The 13543-nt window shown below is 43.0% G+C and overlaps 1 protein-coding gene across 4 annotated transcripts in view; it reads left to right on the forward strand.

Moving 5' to 3' along the window:
* Positions 1-1605: 1605 nt before the first annotated feature.
* Positions 1606-13543, forward strand: part of LOC144672515 (immunoglobulin superfamily member 1-like) — a 43331-nt gene continuing 31393 nt past the window's right edge. For 3 of the 4 annotated variants that reach the window (XM_078534357.1, XM_078534358.1, XM_078534355.1), the window contains exons 1-4: positions 1606-1641; positions 6632-6922; positions 7798-8091; positions 12156-12446. In XM_078534357.1, the coding sequence (XP_078390483.1) occupies positions 1620-1641; positions 6632-6922; positions 7798-8091; positions 12156-12446 (898 nt within the window). In that variant the 5' untranslated portion in view covers positions 1606-1619. The remainder of the gene's footprint in view (positions 1642-6631; positions 6923-7797; positions 8092-12155; positions 12447-13543) is intronic. The other variant, XM_078534356.1, reaches the window with a different exon arrangement.

A 13543-nucleotide genomic window follows, 5' to 3' on the forward strand; every position in this document is an offset into this window, starting at 1 on the left:
TTGCTTTTTTTGCAAGTAGCTAGGCTGAAGGCCATTGTCTTGGCCAAATAGTCCCTTCGGACAAGAACCAGGAGTTAGCGTCACTCTGCTTCCTTATTCTTTTACATGGAAATGTTTATGTCATGTATTATTCTGGCTAACGACCTGTTATCTTTGCCAGACGTTTAGGCTCTTCCTCTTATTGGCTACCCGACTGACTCACTGGTATCCGGGATGCATCATAGACATACACCAAATATAGATGCCTGGCCCCTTTTTAACTCATTTCCTCTTATTAGGCGAGAAACCCGGTCAAGCTATAGCAGAGCGTTTAACCTTGATGCGTTACCCTGCCCTGATCCTATCCAGGGTTCCCATAACCTCGCTTACTCTCGGGGGTGAGATGTTCCCAGTGGTCCCTCTACTTTTATTTGGTGAGTCCCCTTGTCTGGACGCCGTGTTTGGAAGTAGAGAGTTGGCTGGTCTCTTTACAGGGACGTTGGTCAAGCGGCATGTTTTTTGAGATCTCTTCATGTTTGTGTTCAGTGCTATCCGGCACTATGTCGGGTGGTTTATTATAGCACAGCACAGAGGGGGAAAAAATGGTGCTTCCTGCTTTGAGTGGAAAACACTGGTCTTCATGAAATAGTTGGGGCAAAGCTGTCTTGACCTACAGACATGCACATCTTTAAAAGCAATGATGCAGCTTAAGACTAACAGAGGGAAACGAGGGAAAATGCAGATGTGCTCAGGAAGAAGTAAGTTCTGATTCCCTTAAACAAGATCATTCGTTTCCTGATTGAGGAAGTTACTATTTGCTAGGGCATTTTGTTTTGTTTTATTTTGTTCTCCAAATGTCACCGTATTCCCAATAATTCTGGAATATGCATATGGACGCCGACACATCTGTCCTTTATTTAGTTATCCATAGGGTGAGGGCATTTCTAGCGCCATCAGCTATGGTTGCCCTATACTGATGGCCGTTTAGGCCTTTGGATGGCCAGTCAGTAATGCGACCACTGCACCATCATCTCACCCTGAAGCAACCACATCTTAAAAGGACAGATAGGTGGATCGATAGGTAGGTAGGTGGTAGACATATATATATATATATAGAGAGAGAGAGAGACAGCGAGAGAGAGAGAGAGATATTTAGATAGATAGGTGAATAGATAGATAGATAGATAGATAGATAGATAGATATATAGATAGATAGATAGATAGATAGATAGATAGATAGATAGATAGATAGATAGATAGATAGATAGATACACATATAGATAGATAGATAGATAGAAAGATAGATAGATACACATATAGATAGATGGACAGATGGATTGATCAATAGATATACCGGTAGATGGGTAGGTAGATAGATGGATGAATATTTGGATAGCTGGCTGGAAAGATGGATTGATGGAAGGCCAGATGAATTGAAAGATAAAAGCAAAACACTGTGGATGCTGGAAATCCAAAACAAAAACACAAATACCTGGAAAAACTCAGTAGGTCTGGCAGCATCTGCGGAGAGGAGCACAGTTAACGTTTCGAGTCCGAATGGCCCTTCAGCAGAACTAAGTGAAAATAGAAGAGAGGTGAAATATAAGCAAGTTTTATTTTTATTTTTTTCAGGGCTTATAATGGAACCTGGGAGAGCTCGAGGTGAGTCCATAGATCTATCACAGTGCGTAATGCTTATAAGTTTAATTGTATTTTTTTTTCTTCCGGAGACACTCCTTTGTGGTACTACTTGGAAGATGAGGAGAAGGGTTGTCTTGAATTGAAAGAAAAACTGTTAGTGCCGCTCAGGCTTGTGAAAGACGCTGGAAACTGCATGCCGCTTTTGATGGCATGGTTGGCAGATACACCAACAGTCAAAGATATTATGTCCTACAGCTGTAAACGCTTTCACGGCCATTAATGTTCTAGCTGGGCAATTGGCGTTAGTGAGCTCAGAGAGGCGGTCCTTGAAATCGTCATTATTAACCACACGGTTGTTGCTGAGGGTTGTAATCTCAGGAGAGGATGTGGTTATTTAATGATGCCCATGGCAATTGAAAAGGCCCAAATATCAGTCATGCATGTTTGTTTGACACAGGAAATTGCATGACTCAAATATCAAGAGCGCAACATGCTTTTATGGGCTTTTTTTGAGTACTAGTCCCTCACGGGGCAGAGTGGGGTGAGGGTGGGACGTGGTATTGCCTCACAATGATGGACTCAGAGAACAAGAGGGGACCTTTGGGAAGGTGACGGAGATCAATCTGAAAGAGAGAGTTTTTTGAGCGGGGATTGAAAGTAACTTTGAGTGACACAAAGGGCGGTAGACAAGGCCATCAATGGGTGAGCGATGAAAACCGTGGACACCTGGGAAGCTGGTTGATGATGCAAAAAGGCAATTTGAAGGCAATTTTAATCAATTGTCAGAAACTTGGAACACCAGCTATAATGGGAGAGGATATATATAATGTATTTCAGGATGTGGGCGTCGCTGGCTAGGCCAGCAGTTTTATTTGCCCAAGAAAGTGCCAATCAGAGGCCTTCTTGAACCGCCGCATGTCATGCAGCCTAGGTACAGCGGCACATCCACAGTGTTGTGAGGGAGAAAATTCCAGCATTTGGGCTCGATGACAGTGAAGTAACAACAATATAGTTCCAGGTTGGGATGGGGTGCGGCTGGGAATGGGATTTTTGCAAGTGACTTTGCGCCTAGGAATGGCTGTCCTTGTCCTTCTAGGCGGCAGAGGTCGTGAACTGGAAGGTGCTGTCCAAGTATGCTTGTTGAGCTTATGCAGTGCATCTTGTAGGTGGTACACACTGCAGCCATTGTGCGTCATTGGTGGAGTGAATGAGTGTTGATGTTAGTGGGTGGGGTGCCAATCAAGCTGGATGCTTTGTCCTGGATGTTGCCGAACTTATTGGAGCTGCACTCATTCAGGCAAGTGCCTGGTAGGTGTTCGACAGGCTTTGGGAAATCAGGAGGTGAGATGGTCCAGCTTCTGACCTGACCTCGTGGCCACGTTATTAATATGGGTGGTCCAGTTCGGTTTCTGGTCAATGGTAACTCCCAACTGACTGTGCGGGAATGCAATTGAATGTCACGGGCATATGGTTGGATTTTCTCTTGCTGTAGATTTTTAGTGCTTGGAACTTGTGTGGTGTTTTTGTTACTTGACTAATGACTAATGTAGAGGCAACCTTAGCATGTTGTACCATGTTAAATAGGTGCTGGAAGCCAAGGGGAATGTGAGTATGTAAGAACAGAACAGTCATATAGAACTGCTGAGTTGGATTATAAGGACCTAAAAGGGCAATTTATGCCTAACCTATTTCCCCCTTAGAAATTACATAATTAGATAGACTCACACTTGATAGCATAGTTATGTTGCACAATGACGTAAGGATTGTGATACCTTTTGGAACATAGGAATTAACAAAGACGATTGCACAAGGTTTAAATGGCGTACTTGAAGTGCACGAAGTATGAATAATAAGGTTGAGGCTCCTCATGTGGAACTAACCCTGTGTGAATATGATGTAATGGCGGGAACCGGAAACTCGCTCATGTAAAAAGCAAGACTTGTTGCTGAATAGGGGCGTAGGTTGTCAAATTCAGGACATTACGTTGCACCTATCAGAAATATTATTTCGGCTTTATTTGAAATGACTTATAACTTTCCTCGCATCACATTTTGGCAAAAGTGCAAATGGCTTCTTTGTTATTCAGTCGCTTGATGTTGGCGCTGCTGGTTAGTCCAGCGTTTATTGTCCATCCCTAAATTGCCCTTTTTTCAGAGCGAATTTAAGAGTGAACCGCATTGCTCTTGGCCTGGGGGTCACATGTAGACCAGACCAGGTAAGGATGGCAGATGCCCTTCCCTGAGGGACATTAGTGAGGCTGCTGGATTTTTACATTAATGGGTATTGACTTCATGGGCACCGTGAAATTTTAATTCCAGGTTTTTTATTGGATTCAAATTTCACCACCTGCCGTGTAGGTCTCGGGTCCCCAGAGCATTACCCTGGATCCATGGAATACCAGTCCAGCGAACATACCTCTTTACTATAGCATCCTCTTGGAGGGGGTGATGTGAGGGGTTGTGGGGGTAGGTTAATTTACTAGAATACTCCTCGTGAAAGATGGATGTTCCGCCAAAAGAAAATGCCGAGGAATTTCAAGCTATTAGGCATAAAGAGTAGTTAATTTCTGAAGATACTGAACACACAGTGATCATGGGGGATTTCAATAATGAGGCAGATCTGATAAGGGAGCTTAAGGTGAAGGAACCATTCGGAGGAAGTGACAATAATACAATAGAATGTACCCTGCAATTTGAGAGGAAAAAGCTGGAATCAGATGTAATGGTATTACAGTTGAATAAAGGCAACTACAGAGGCATGAGGGAGGAGCTGGCCAGAATTGACTGGAAGATGAGCCTAGCAGGAAAGACAGTGGGACAGCAATGGGAGGAGTTTCTGGGAGTAATTTGGGAGACACAGCAAAAATTCATCCCGAGGAAGAAGAAGCATACTAAAGGGAGGACGAGGCAACCATGGCTGACAAAGGAAATCAGGGACAGCATAAAAGCTAAAGAGAAAGCATACAATGCGGTGAAGAGTGCGGCTAAACCAGGGGATTGGGAAGCATACAAAGACCAACAGAGGACAACTAAAGAAATAAGGAGGGAGAGGATTATATATGAGGGTAAACTAGCGATTAATATAAAAGAAGTTTGAAAGAGTGTTTTTTAGATATATAAAGGGTAAGAGAGAGGCAAAAGTGGACATTAGGCCGCTGGGAAATGACGCTGGAGAAGTAGTAGTGGGGAACAAAGAAATGGTGGAGGAACTGAATAGGTACTTTGCGTCAGTATTCACGGTGGAAGACACGAGTAATATCCCCAAAGTTCAAGAGAGTCGAGTGGCAGAAGTGAGTATGTTCGTCATTACCAAGGAGAAGGTGCTAGGAAAACTGAAAGGTCTGAAGGTGGATAAATCACCAGGACCAGATGGATTACATCCCAGAGTTCTGAAGGAGATAGCTGAAGAAATAGTGGAGGCGTTAGTAGTGATCTTTCAGGAATCACTGGAGTCAAGGAGGGTCCCAGATGACTGGACAATCGCTAATGTAACCCCCCTGTTTAAGAAGGGAGTGAGGCCAAAGATGGAAAAGTACATGCCGATTAGCCTCACCTCGGTCGTTGGTAAGATTTTAGAGTCCATTATTCAGGATAAGATTTCAGAACACTCGGAAGTGCATGGTAAAATAGGGAAAAGTCAGCATGGTTTCATAAAGTGGAGGTCATGCCTGACAACTCTGTTAGAATTCTTTGAGGAGATAACTAGAATTTTAGACAAAGGAGAGCCAATGGATGTTATCTACTTGGACTTCCAGAAGGCCTTTGACAAGGTGCCGCACAGGAGGCTGCTCAGTAAGATAAGAGCCCATGGCTTAGAAGCAAGGTACTAGCATGGATAGAAGATTGGCCGTCTGGCAGGAGGCAGAGAGTGGGGATAAGGGCGTCCTTCTCAGGATGGCGGCCAGTGACTAGTGGAGTTCCGCAGGGGTCAGTGTTGGGACCACAACTTTTCACTTTATACATTAATGATATAGATGAAGGAACTGAGGACATCCTGGCTAAGTTTGCAGATGATACAAAGATAGGTGGAGGGACAGGTAGTATTGAGGAGGTGGGGAGGCTGCAGAAGGATTTGGACAGGTTAGGAGAATGGGCAAAGAAGTGGCAGATGGAATACAACGTGGGGAATTGTGATGTCATGCACTTTGGTAGGAAGAATAGAGGCATAGACTATTTTCCAAATGGGGAGAGAATTCAGAAATCTGGAGTGCAAAGGGACTTGGGAGTCATAGTCCAGGATTCTCTTAAGGTTAACTTGCAGGTTCAGTCGGTAGTTAGGAAGGCAAATGCAATGTTGGCATTTATTTCGAGACGACTAGAATATAAAAGCAGGGAAGTGCTGCTGAGGCTTTATAAGGCTCTGGTCAGACCACATTTAGAATATTGGGAGCAATTTTGGGCCCCGTATCTCAGGAAGGATGTGCTGGCCCTGGAGAGGGTGCAGAGGAGGTTCACGAGAAATATCCCAGGAAGGAAAGGCTTAACATATGATGAACGTTTGAGGACTCTGGGTCTAAACTCGATGGAGTTTAGAAGGGTGAGGGGAAATCTAATTGAAACTTACAGAATACTGAAAGGTCTGGATAGAGTGGATGTGGGGAAGATGTTTCCATTAGTAGGAGAGACCAGGACCCGAGGGAACAGCCTCAGAGTAAAGGGAAGACCTTTTGGAACAGAGGTGAGGAGAAACTTCTTTAGCTAGAGAGTGGTGAATCTATGGAATTCATTGCCACAGAAGGCTGTGGAGGCCAGGTCATTGAGTGTATTTAAGACCGAGATAGATAGGTTCTTGATTGGTAACGGGATCAAAGATTACGGGAAGAAGGCGGGAGAATGGGGTTGAGAAACTTATCAGTCATGATTGAATGGCGGATCTGACTCGATGGGCTGAATGGCCTAATTTCTGCTCCTATGTCTTATGGTCTTATGTTCTTCGCACAACCTATAAAGAATTGGAGATGTTTTCCCCAAAATTACAGGAGTCTGAATGATTGAATTATTTGCACTTTCAGGCCGACTTCCAAAGCCGACTATTCGCTTTGACCCCGATTCTGGCATCGCACTTGAAGGCGGAGTCATCATCATCAAGTGCGAAGCTCGCATTGATGGCCTTAAACGTTTTCATATATTCAAACGCAGTGAACCGATTTTCAAAGTTACCACCGACTCCAATTCAACAGCAGTCTTCACTATTACCAACGTAACCTCCAAAAACAATGGAATCTACCGTTGTGTCTACTATAAAGAGCGACCTAGCCCAATACGATCAGAGCCTAGTAATATCATACGATTAACCGTACAGGGTGAGTAGATGTAACCTAATGCACAACATGTTGCGACACCTCAGCACACAAGGTGAAGATGGGCATTACAATGGAAAATGTGCGCCAATGTACCACTTACAGTTCAATTATAATTGAATCAGAGATTACAGGGCACCGAGGCCGTTGTCAGCTCATTGTGCATATTCTGGTTCTTTGCAGAAGCTATCCATGAGCTCTACTTCCCTTTAATTTCCCCATAACCCTTGTTATGACCACAGCTGATGTTATTCGCTGAGCTAGCCAAATCCCAGAGGGAAACTTACCTTAGTGATGAAAACATTTTTTTTTGGAATTTTGAAAACGGGGGTAAACCTCTGATCCCAGAAGCAATGAATGCCACTAACAATATTAGGATTTTGATTATTTATATATATATATATATATATATATATGTATTTCACTAATGTCCTCCTGGGAAGGAAATCTGCCGTCCATTCCTGGCCTGGCCTACTTGTGACCCCGGATCCACAGTAATGTGGTCGACTCTTAAGTGCCCACTGAAATGGCACAGCGTGCTACTCAGTTGTGTCAATCAGTTAAAAAAAAAGCCCGAGCAACACTATGGGTCTACCTAGACTGCAGGGACTGCAATGGTTCAAGAAGGTGGCTGCGACCACCACCTTCTCAAGGGCAATTAGGGATGAGCAATAAATGCTGGCTTGTCAGCGAGGTCCACATCCCAGAAATGAATAAAAATAAATAAATACCTTTAAAAAAAATCTAATTGAACGCAGGTAATTTATGTCAGATTAACTATTAAAATAACATTGGTCTAGCATTACTGGACTATCTGGACCAGGTGTACATAATGTCTAAACGTTGACCAATTCAATGGTTTTGATATTGATATTCAGCAGGAATAAAGGCACCTCTAAGCATCCTTCAACCAGCCTCCGCTGCGGTTATTAAAGGCGACAATCTCAGCATGTCATGCACCACCGTTACAAATGGTTGGTGCTTTTTCTACCAAGATTATCATGATGCATCTTCGAACTTGCCAATTGCAGAAGAAAGGAGCAACGTTACCGTCTCCATAACAACTGTAGACTTTTGCGACCAACGCAGCTACTCGTGCCAGTGCCTCATAGAATATAATGGTACAAAGGCGTACACAGCACGAAGCAACCTAATGCAAGTTAACATCTTTGGTGAGTTCATTGGTAGGTGGTGTGCAATCCATGACGTGGATGATGTCTTCCACTCAGTGACTGTCAGCAAATCAGAAGATCACATGTTTGAAATGGAAACGGCGTAGAATGATTGATTTGTCTGATAAATAGTCGTTTGGTGGTACAGAACTTGAGCATTGCTGTAAGATGAGACGCGTCGAACATTTTCGCCTAGTTGAAACGCTTCGAAGTCATTTTGTTTTTCAGCAATGTTTGTTTGATACCAATTGGGGCCTTCTATATAAGTGATAAATAGAGAGAATGGCGGATACATTGTGCATTGACCGACCCTGACACTCGGTTGAATGGTTTCACAGGAATGGATGTAAATTTTGAATGTAGGGTTTAATAGGCCTTGGTATGCACTCATCATAGCCTGTGTCCATGATGGGTGGCATAAGTCATGGGGGCCCAGAAAGAGGCCTTATTTGCCCACGGATATCATATCGGTCTTCATAGGTCACTTGAGTCATCTGCCATCTTCCCTCATCCAGACCTTCTACTGCCTTCATCCTCAAATAAGCCTCCACTTCAATGCATCAAATTCTCTTCAACCACCAGCTGTGGCATAGAACTCCGCATTCTCACCACTCATTTGGTGAAGAACTTTCGTCTGGAATCCCTACTGGAGTTCACAGTCACTATATTATATTGATTGCCACAAGGCAGGACGTCCCCTACTGTGGAAACATAATCTCTGCCTCCATCTATCAGTAGCTTCACAGCTATAAATGCCTATTTGAGGTCAAACCAGAAGATTATGTTCTCCAATGGACTAGCAACCCAGTTTGCCAACCCTTTCCTGACATGTATACCCACGTATAACCGGTATAAACCTTGTCTTCTCCGAACTATCATTATTCTTTTTTTTTGAATAATATGTTGAACAGAAGATAACAGTGTTCTTTGAATATAATGGAACCAAGTTCCGAATCAGGTTTAGCTTCCCTACTTTTCAATTCTATCTCTCTATAAAAAAAAAAGCTAGTGTTTGGTTTGCTAGCATCATGGTCTCGTCACCCTATGGCAAAATGTTAGTACTTAGTGTATTTGTAATCTGAACACCATTTGATTATCCAGCCCACTGAACGCACAGCTTCCAAGTACCATTTCACCACCACCCCGCCCCCCCCCCACCCCCCACCCATCACCCACCCCCCACCCCCCACCTTGTTGTCCCTACCAGAATGTGCTATTCCACAATTATATGTGTCAAAATTCATTGGGCGATTGTTTGCCCATTCTATAAGTTTATTAATGTCCTTCTGTGATTCGTTGCAGTCTTCCCCGCTATTGACCATCCTGCCCCTTAATTAGGCAGCCTCCATAAATTTGGAAATGGTCCTTATGATCCCAAAGTCCACATCACAAATGTAAGTTTTTTTTGCAGTTGTGGTCCTACTGCCCAGCATTGTGGAGCACCAATTCCCATCTTCTATAACTCCCTATTGCAAAATCTACTCCCACTCACTGCGTTCTGTCTCGATGTCGGACAAAAATCCATTAAAACCAGTTGTTCTCTGAGCCAACTCTCTGATCATATTAATTTGGCTATTATGGGACACCTTCTTTGAAAATCCAGAAGAATTACATTTACTGCTTACCACTTTTCTGGTCGCTTTGTTACCTTCTCAAAAATTCAATACGGTTGGTCCAGGAAGGATTTCCATTTTGAATTCCATGCTGACTGTTGATTATGATGTTCCTCAATTGTAGAGGTTATCCTGTTCTCTCCTGAAGCCATTATTCCATTATTTTTCCTACCACTGGCATTGAGCTAATTGGTTGGTCATGCCCTGAAGATATTGTGCCCCTCTTCCTATACATAGGACTTGCATCAGTTATGTGGCAGCCTCCCGACACTAAACCTTTTTCAGACGAATTATAAAATATGTGCATGAATGACCCTGTTATTTATTCCCTATATACTCTTAGAATGCATGGATGTAATCCATGCCCATCAGGGGTTCTGTCCTCTGAGTTTGCTTCATTCATTCAATAGAAAGAGCAGAAATATTTCAACAGTCAGGTGTTTCCAACTTAATAAATTCATTGTAAATGACCTAAATGCCACTATCATAAACAACCTGACTCGCCATTCCTGCATGCACGCTTGCCCCAGCCACATAACGTTATCAGTCATCTTAGCAATTTACGCCCAGAAATTAACAACGCATCATTATTAGTTAACAGACGATGTACATAAAGGAAGCAAGATAAATATTTCCAAAATGTAGCACTCATGTTTCACATTCTGGCAGAGCTTTGTAGAAATCGATACACTCAATGAAAATCAGTTCAAGGCGAATTTTAAAACAGGGATTTTAGCACATAACTTGGGAGTTACGGAAGTTACAACTACTTGAAAATGCATTATTATTAATACTAGATTATAAAGAAAACAGTTTTGAAATAACTGTCGACTTTCTTATAAAAATTTAACATCACAATGTGCAAAACAAAATGGACAGATATAATTCAGGCTTCTGCAATGAAATGCCCTGCCAATAATGATTCGTCTAATTCCATAGAGTCCTAGAGGTCTACAGCACTGAAGAAAAGGCCCTTCGTCCCATTGAGACTGCGCCGGTCAAACAAGTACCTCAATATTGTGATTCCATTTTCCAGGACTAGGTCCATGGAAGGGCATGGTAAAATAGATCAAAGTCAGCATGGTTTCATCAAGGGGAGGTCATGCCTGACAAATCTGTTAGAATTCTTTGAGAAGGTAACGGGTAAGTTAGACAAAGGAGAGCCAATGTATGTTATCTGCTTGGACATCCAGAAGACCTTTGACAAGTTGCCGCACAGGAGGCTGCTCAGTAAGATAAGAGCCCATGTTGTTAGAGGGAAGGTACTAGCATGGATAGAAGATTGGCTGTCTGGCAGGAGGCAGAGAGTGGGGATAAGGGGGTCCTTCTCAGGACGGTGGCTGGTGACCAGTGGAGTTCCGCAGGGCTCAGCATTGGGAACGCAACATTTCACTTTATACATTAATGATCTACATGAAGGAACTGAGGGCATCCTGGCTAGGTTGACAGAGGGTACAACGATAGGTGGAGGGTCAGGTAGTATTGAGGAGGCGGGGAGGCTGCAGAAGGATTTGCATAGGTTAGGAGAATGGGCAAAGAAGTGGCAGATGGAATACAACGTGGGGAAGCGGGAGGTTATGCACTTTGGTAGGAAGAATAGAGGTATAGATTATTTTCTAAATGGGGAGAGAATTCCGAAATCTGGAGTGCAAAGGGACTTGGGAGTCCTAGTCCAGGATTCTCTTAAAGTTAACTTGAAGGTTGAGTCGGTAGTTAGGAAGGCAAATGCAATGTTGGCACTTCTTTCGAGAGGACTGGAATATAAAAGCAGGATTGTGCTGCTGAGGCTTTATAAGGCCTGGTCAGACCACATTTAGAATATTGTGAGCAATTTTGGGCCACGTATGTCAGGAAGTATGTTCTGGTCCTGGAGAGGGTGCAGAGAAGGTTCACGAGAACGATGCCAGGAATGAAAGGCTTAACATATGAGGAACGTTTGAGGACTCTGGGCCTCTACTCGATGGAGTTTAGAGGGATGAGGGCGGATCTGATTGAAAGTTACAGAATAAGTGAAATGCCTGGATAGAGTGTACATGAGGAAGATGTTTGCATTAGGAGGAGAGAATAGGACCAGAGGGTACAGCCTCAGAGTAAAGGGAAGACCTTTTGGAACAGAGATGAGGAGAAACTTCTTTAGCCAGAGAGTGATGAATCTATGGAATTCATGGCCACAGAAGGCTGTGGAGGCCAGGTCACTGAGTGTATTTAAGACCTAGACAGATAGGTTCTTGATTGGTAAGGGGATCAAAGATTACGGGGAGAAGGCGAGACAATGGGGTTGAGAAACTTATCAGCCATGATTGAATGGCGGAGCTGTCTCGATGGGCCGAATGGCCTAATTTCTGCTCCTATGCCTTATGGTCTAATGGTCTTAGCACATTCTATAAAGTATTGGAGATGTTTTCCCCAAAATTATAGGAGTCTGAATGATTGAATTATTTGCACTTTCAGGCCGACTTCCAAAGCCGACTATAAGCTTTGACCCTGATTCTGGCATCGCACTTGAAGGCGGAGTCATCATTATCAAGTGTGAAGCTGGCATCAATGGCTCTAAAGAGTTTCATTTGTTGAAAGGCGGTGAACAGATTTTGAGTGCTTACACCGACTCGAATTCACCAGCAGTCTTCACTATTCCCAATGTAACTTCCAAAAACGATGGAATCTACAGTTGTATCTACCATAACGATCTACCTTGTCCAAAAGCATCAGAGGCCAGTGATGACATAAGATTAAACGTACAGGGTGAGTAGAAGTAACCTAATGCACAGCATGTTGTGAAACCTCAGCACACAAGGTGAAGATGGGCAGCACAATGGAAAATGTGCGCCAATGTACCACTTACAGTTCAATTATGTTTAACTCAGAGATTACAGGAAACCGAAGCAGTTTTCAGCTCATTGTGCATATTCTGGTTCTTTGCAGAAGCTATCCATGAGCTCTACTTCCCTTTAATTTCCCCATAATGCTTGTTATGACCACAGCTGATGTTATTCGCTGAGCTAGGCAAATGCCAGAGGAAAACTTAACTTGGTGATCATAACCTTCATTTTTGAATTTTGAAAACGGGGGTAAACTTATGATCCCAGAAGCAATGAATGCCAGTAACAATCTTAGGATTTTGATTATACATTGACACGAAGAGAGGGGGAAAAAACATAAGCACACAATATTAAAATTACACATCTGAAACAGTCTCACGAAACATCCCCACCCCCCACATCCCAACACCCCACAAAAAAAAAACACTTCATCAGAAAATACAAATGAACTACGTGGCCACATCTCCCTTATAGTTTTCCAGTAATGTTATACAAGCCACAAGCTGCTGCAGCTTTTGTAAAATACACCACACGACTTCTCAATCTCTTCCACTCCGCTGTGGAAATCCAAGAATGATTTAAAAAAAAGTGATTTCAGAAAACAAAGACTTTTCTCTCTTTGAAACTGGATGGCCTCTTGACATTCACAACTCTTTTCAGCACCGATTGGGTCTCAGGGCACGTCCGCTACAAAGCCACCTACAAATCACCTCGAAATATTTCCTTAAATATTCTGTTTTTTGTCCTTTCCTCTAGACTACTTTGTCCTTGGCACCTCTTTGAACTCAACTTTTCCAGTTGTAAAAATGATTCATGTCTGCCTATTGCCTCCACTTGCGATTGAAATAAAGTGTAATAATCTTACCTTGTTTACTTGTGAAACGTTCATACACTTCTAAACTACCCTTTGAAATTTAATAGCTGAAGAGTCTAGTCCTTTCCTATCACTTAATGCAAATTATAATCCCAACCTACTTACTCGTACATCCAATTCAGCATAGCCTATCGCTAAAAATGTAT

This window comes from Cetorhinus maximus, chromosome 38, assembly GCF_964194155.1.
Source record: "Cetorhinus maximus chromosome 38, sCetMax3.hap1.1, whole genome shotgun sequence".
In the NCBI taxonomy this organism is placed as follows: Eukaryota; Metazoa; Chordata; class Chondrichthyes; order Lamniformes; family Cetorhinidae; genus Cetorhinus; species Cetorhinus maximus.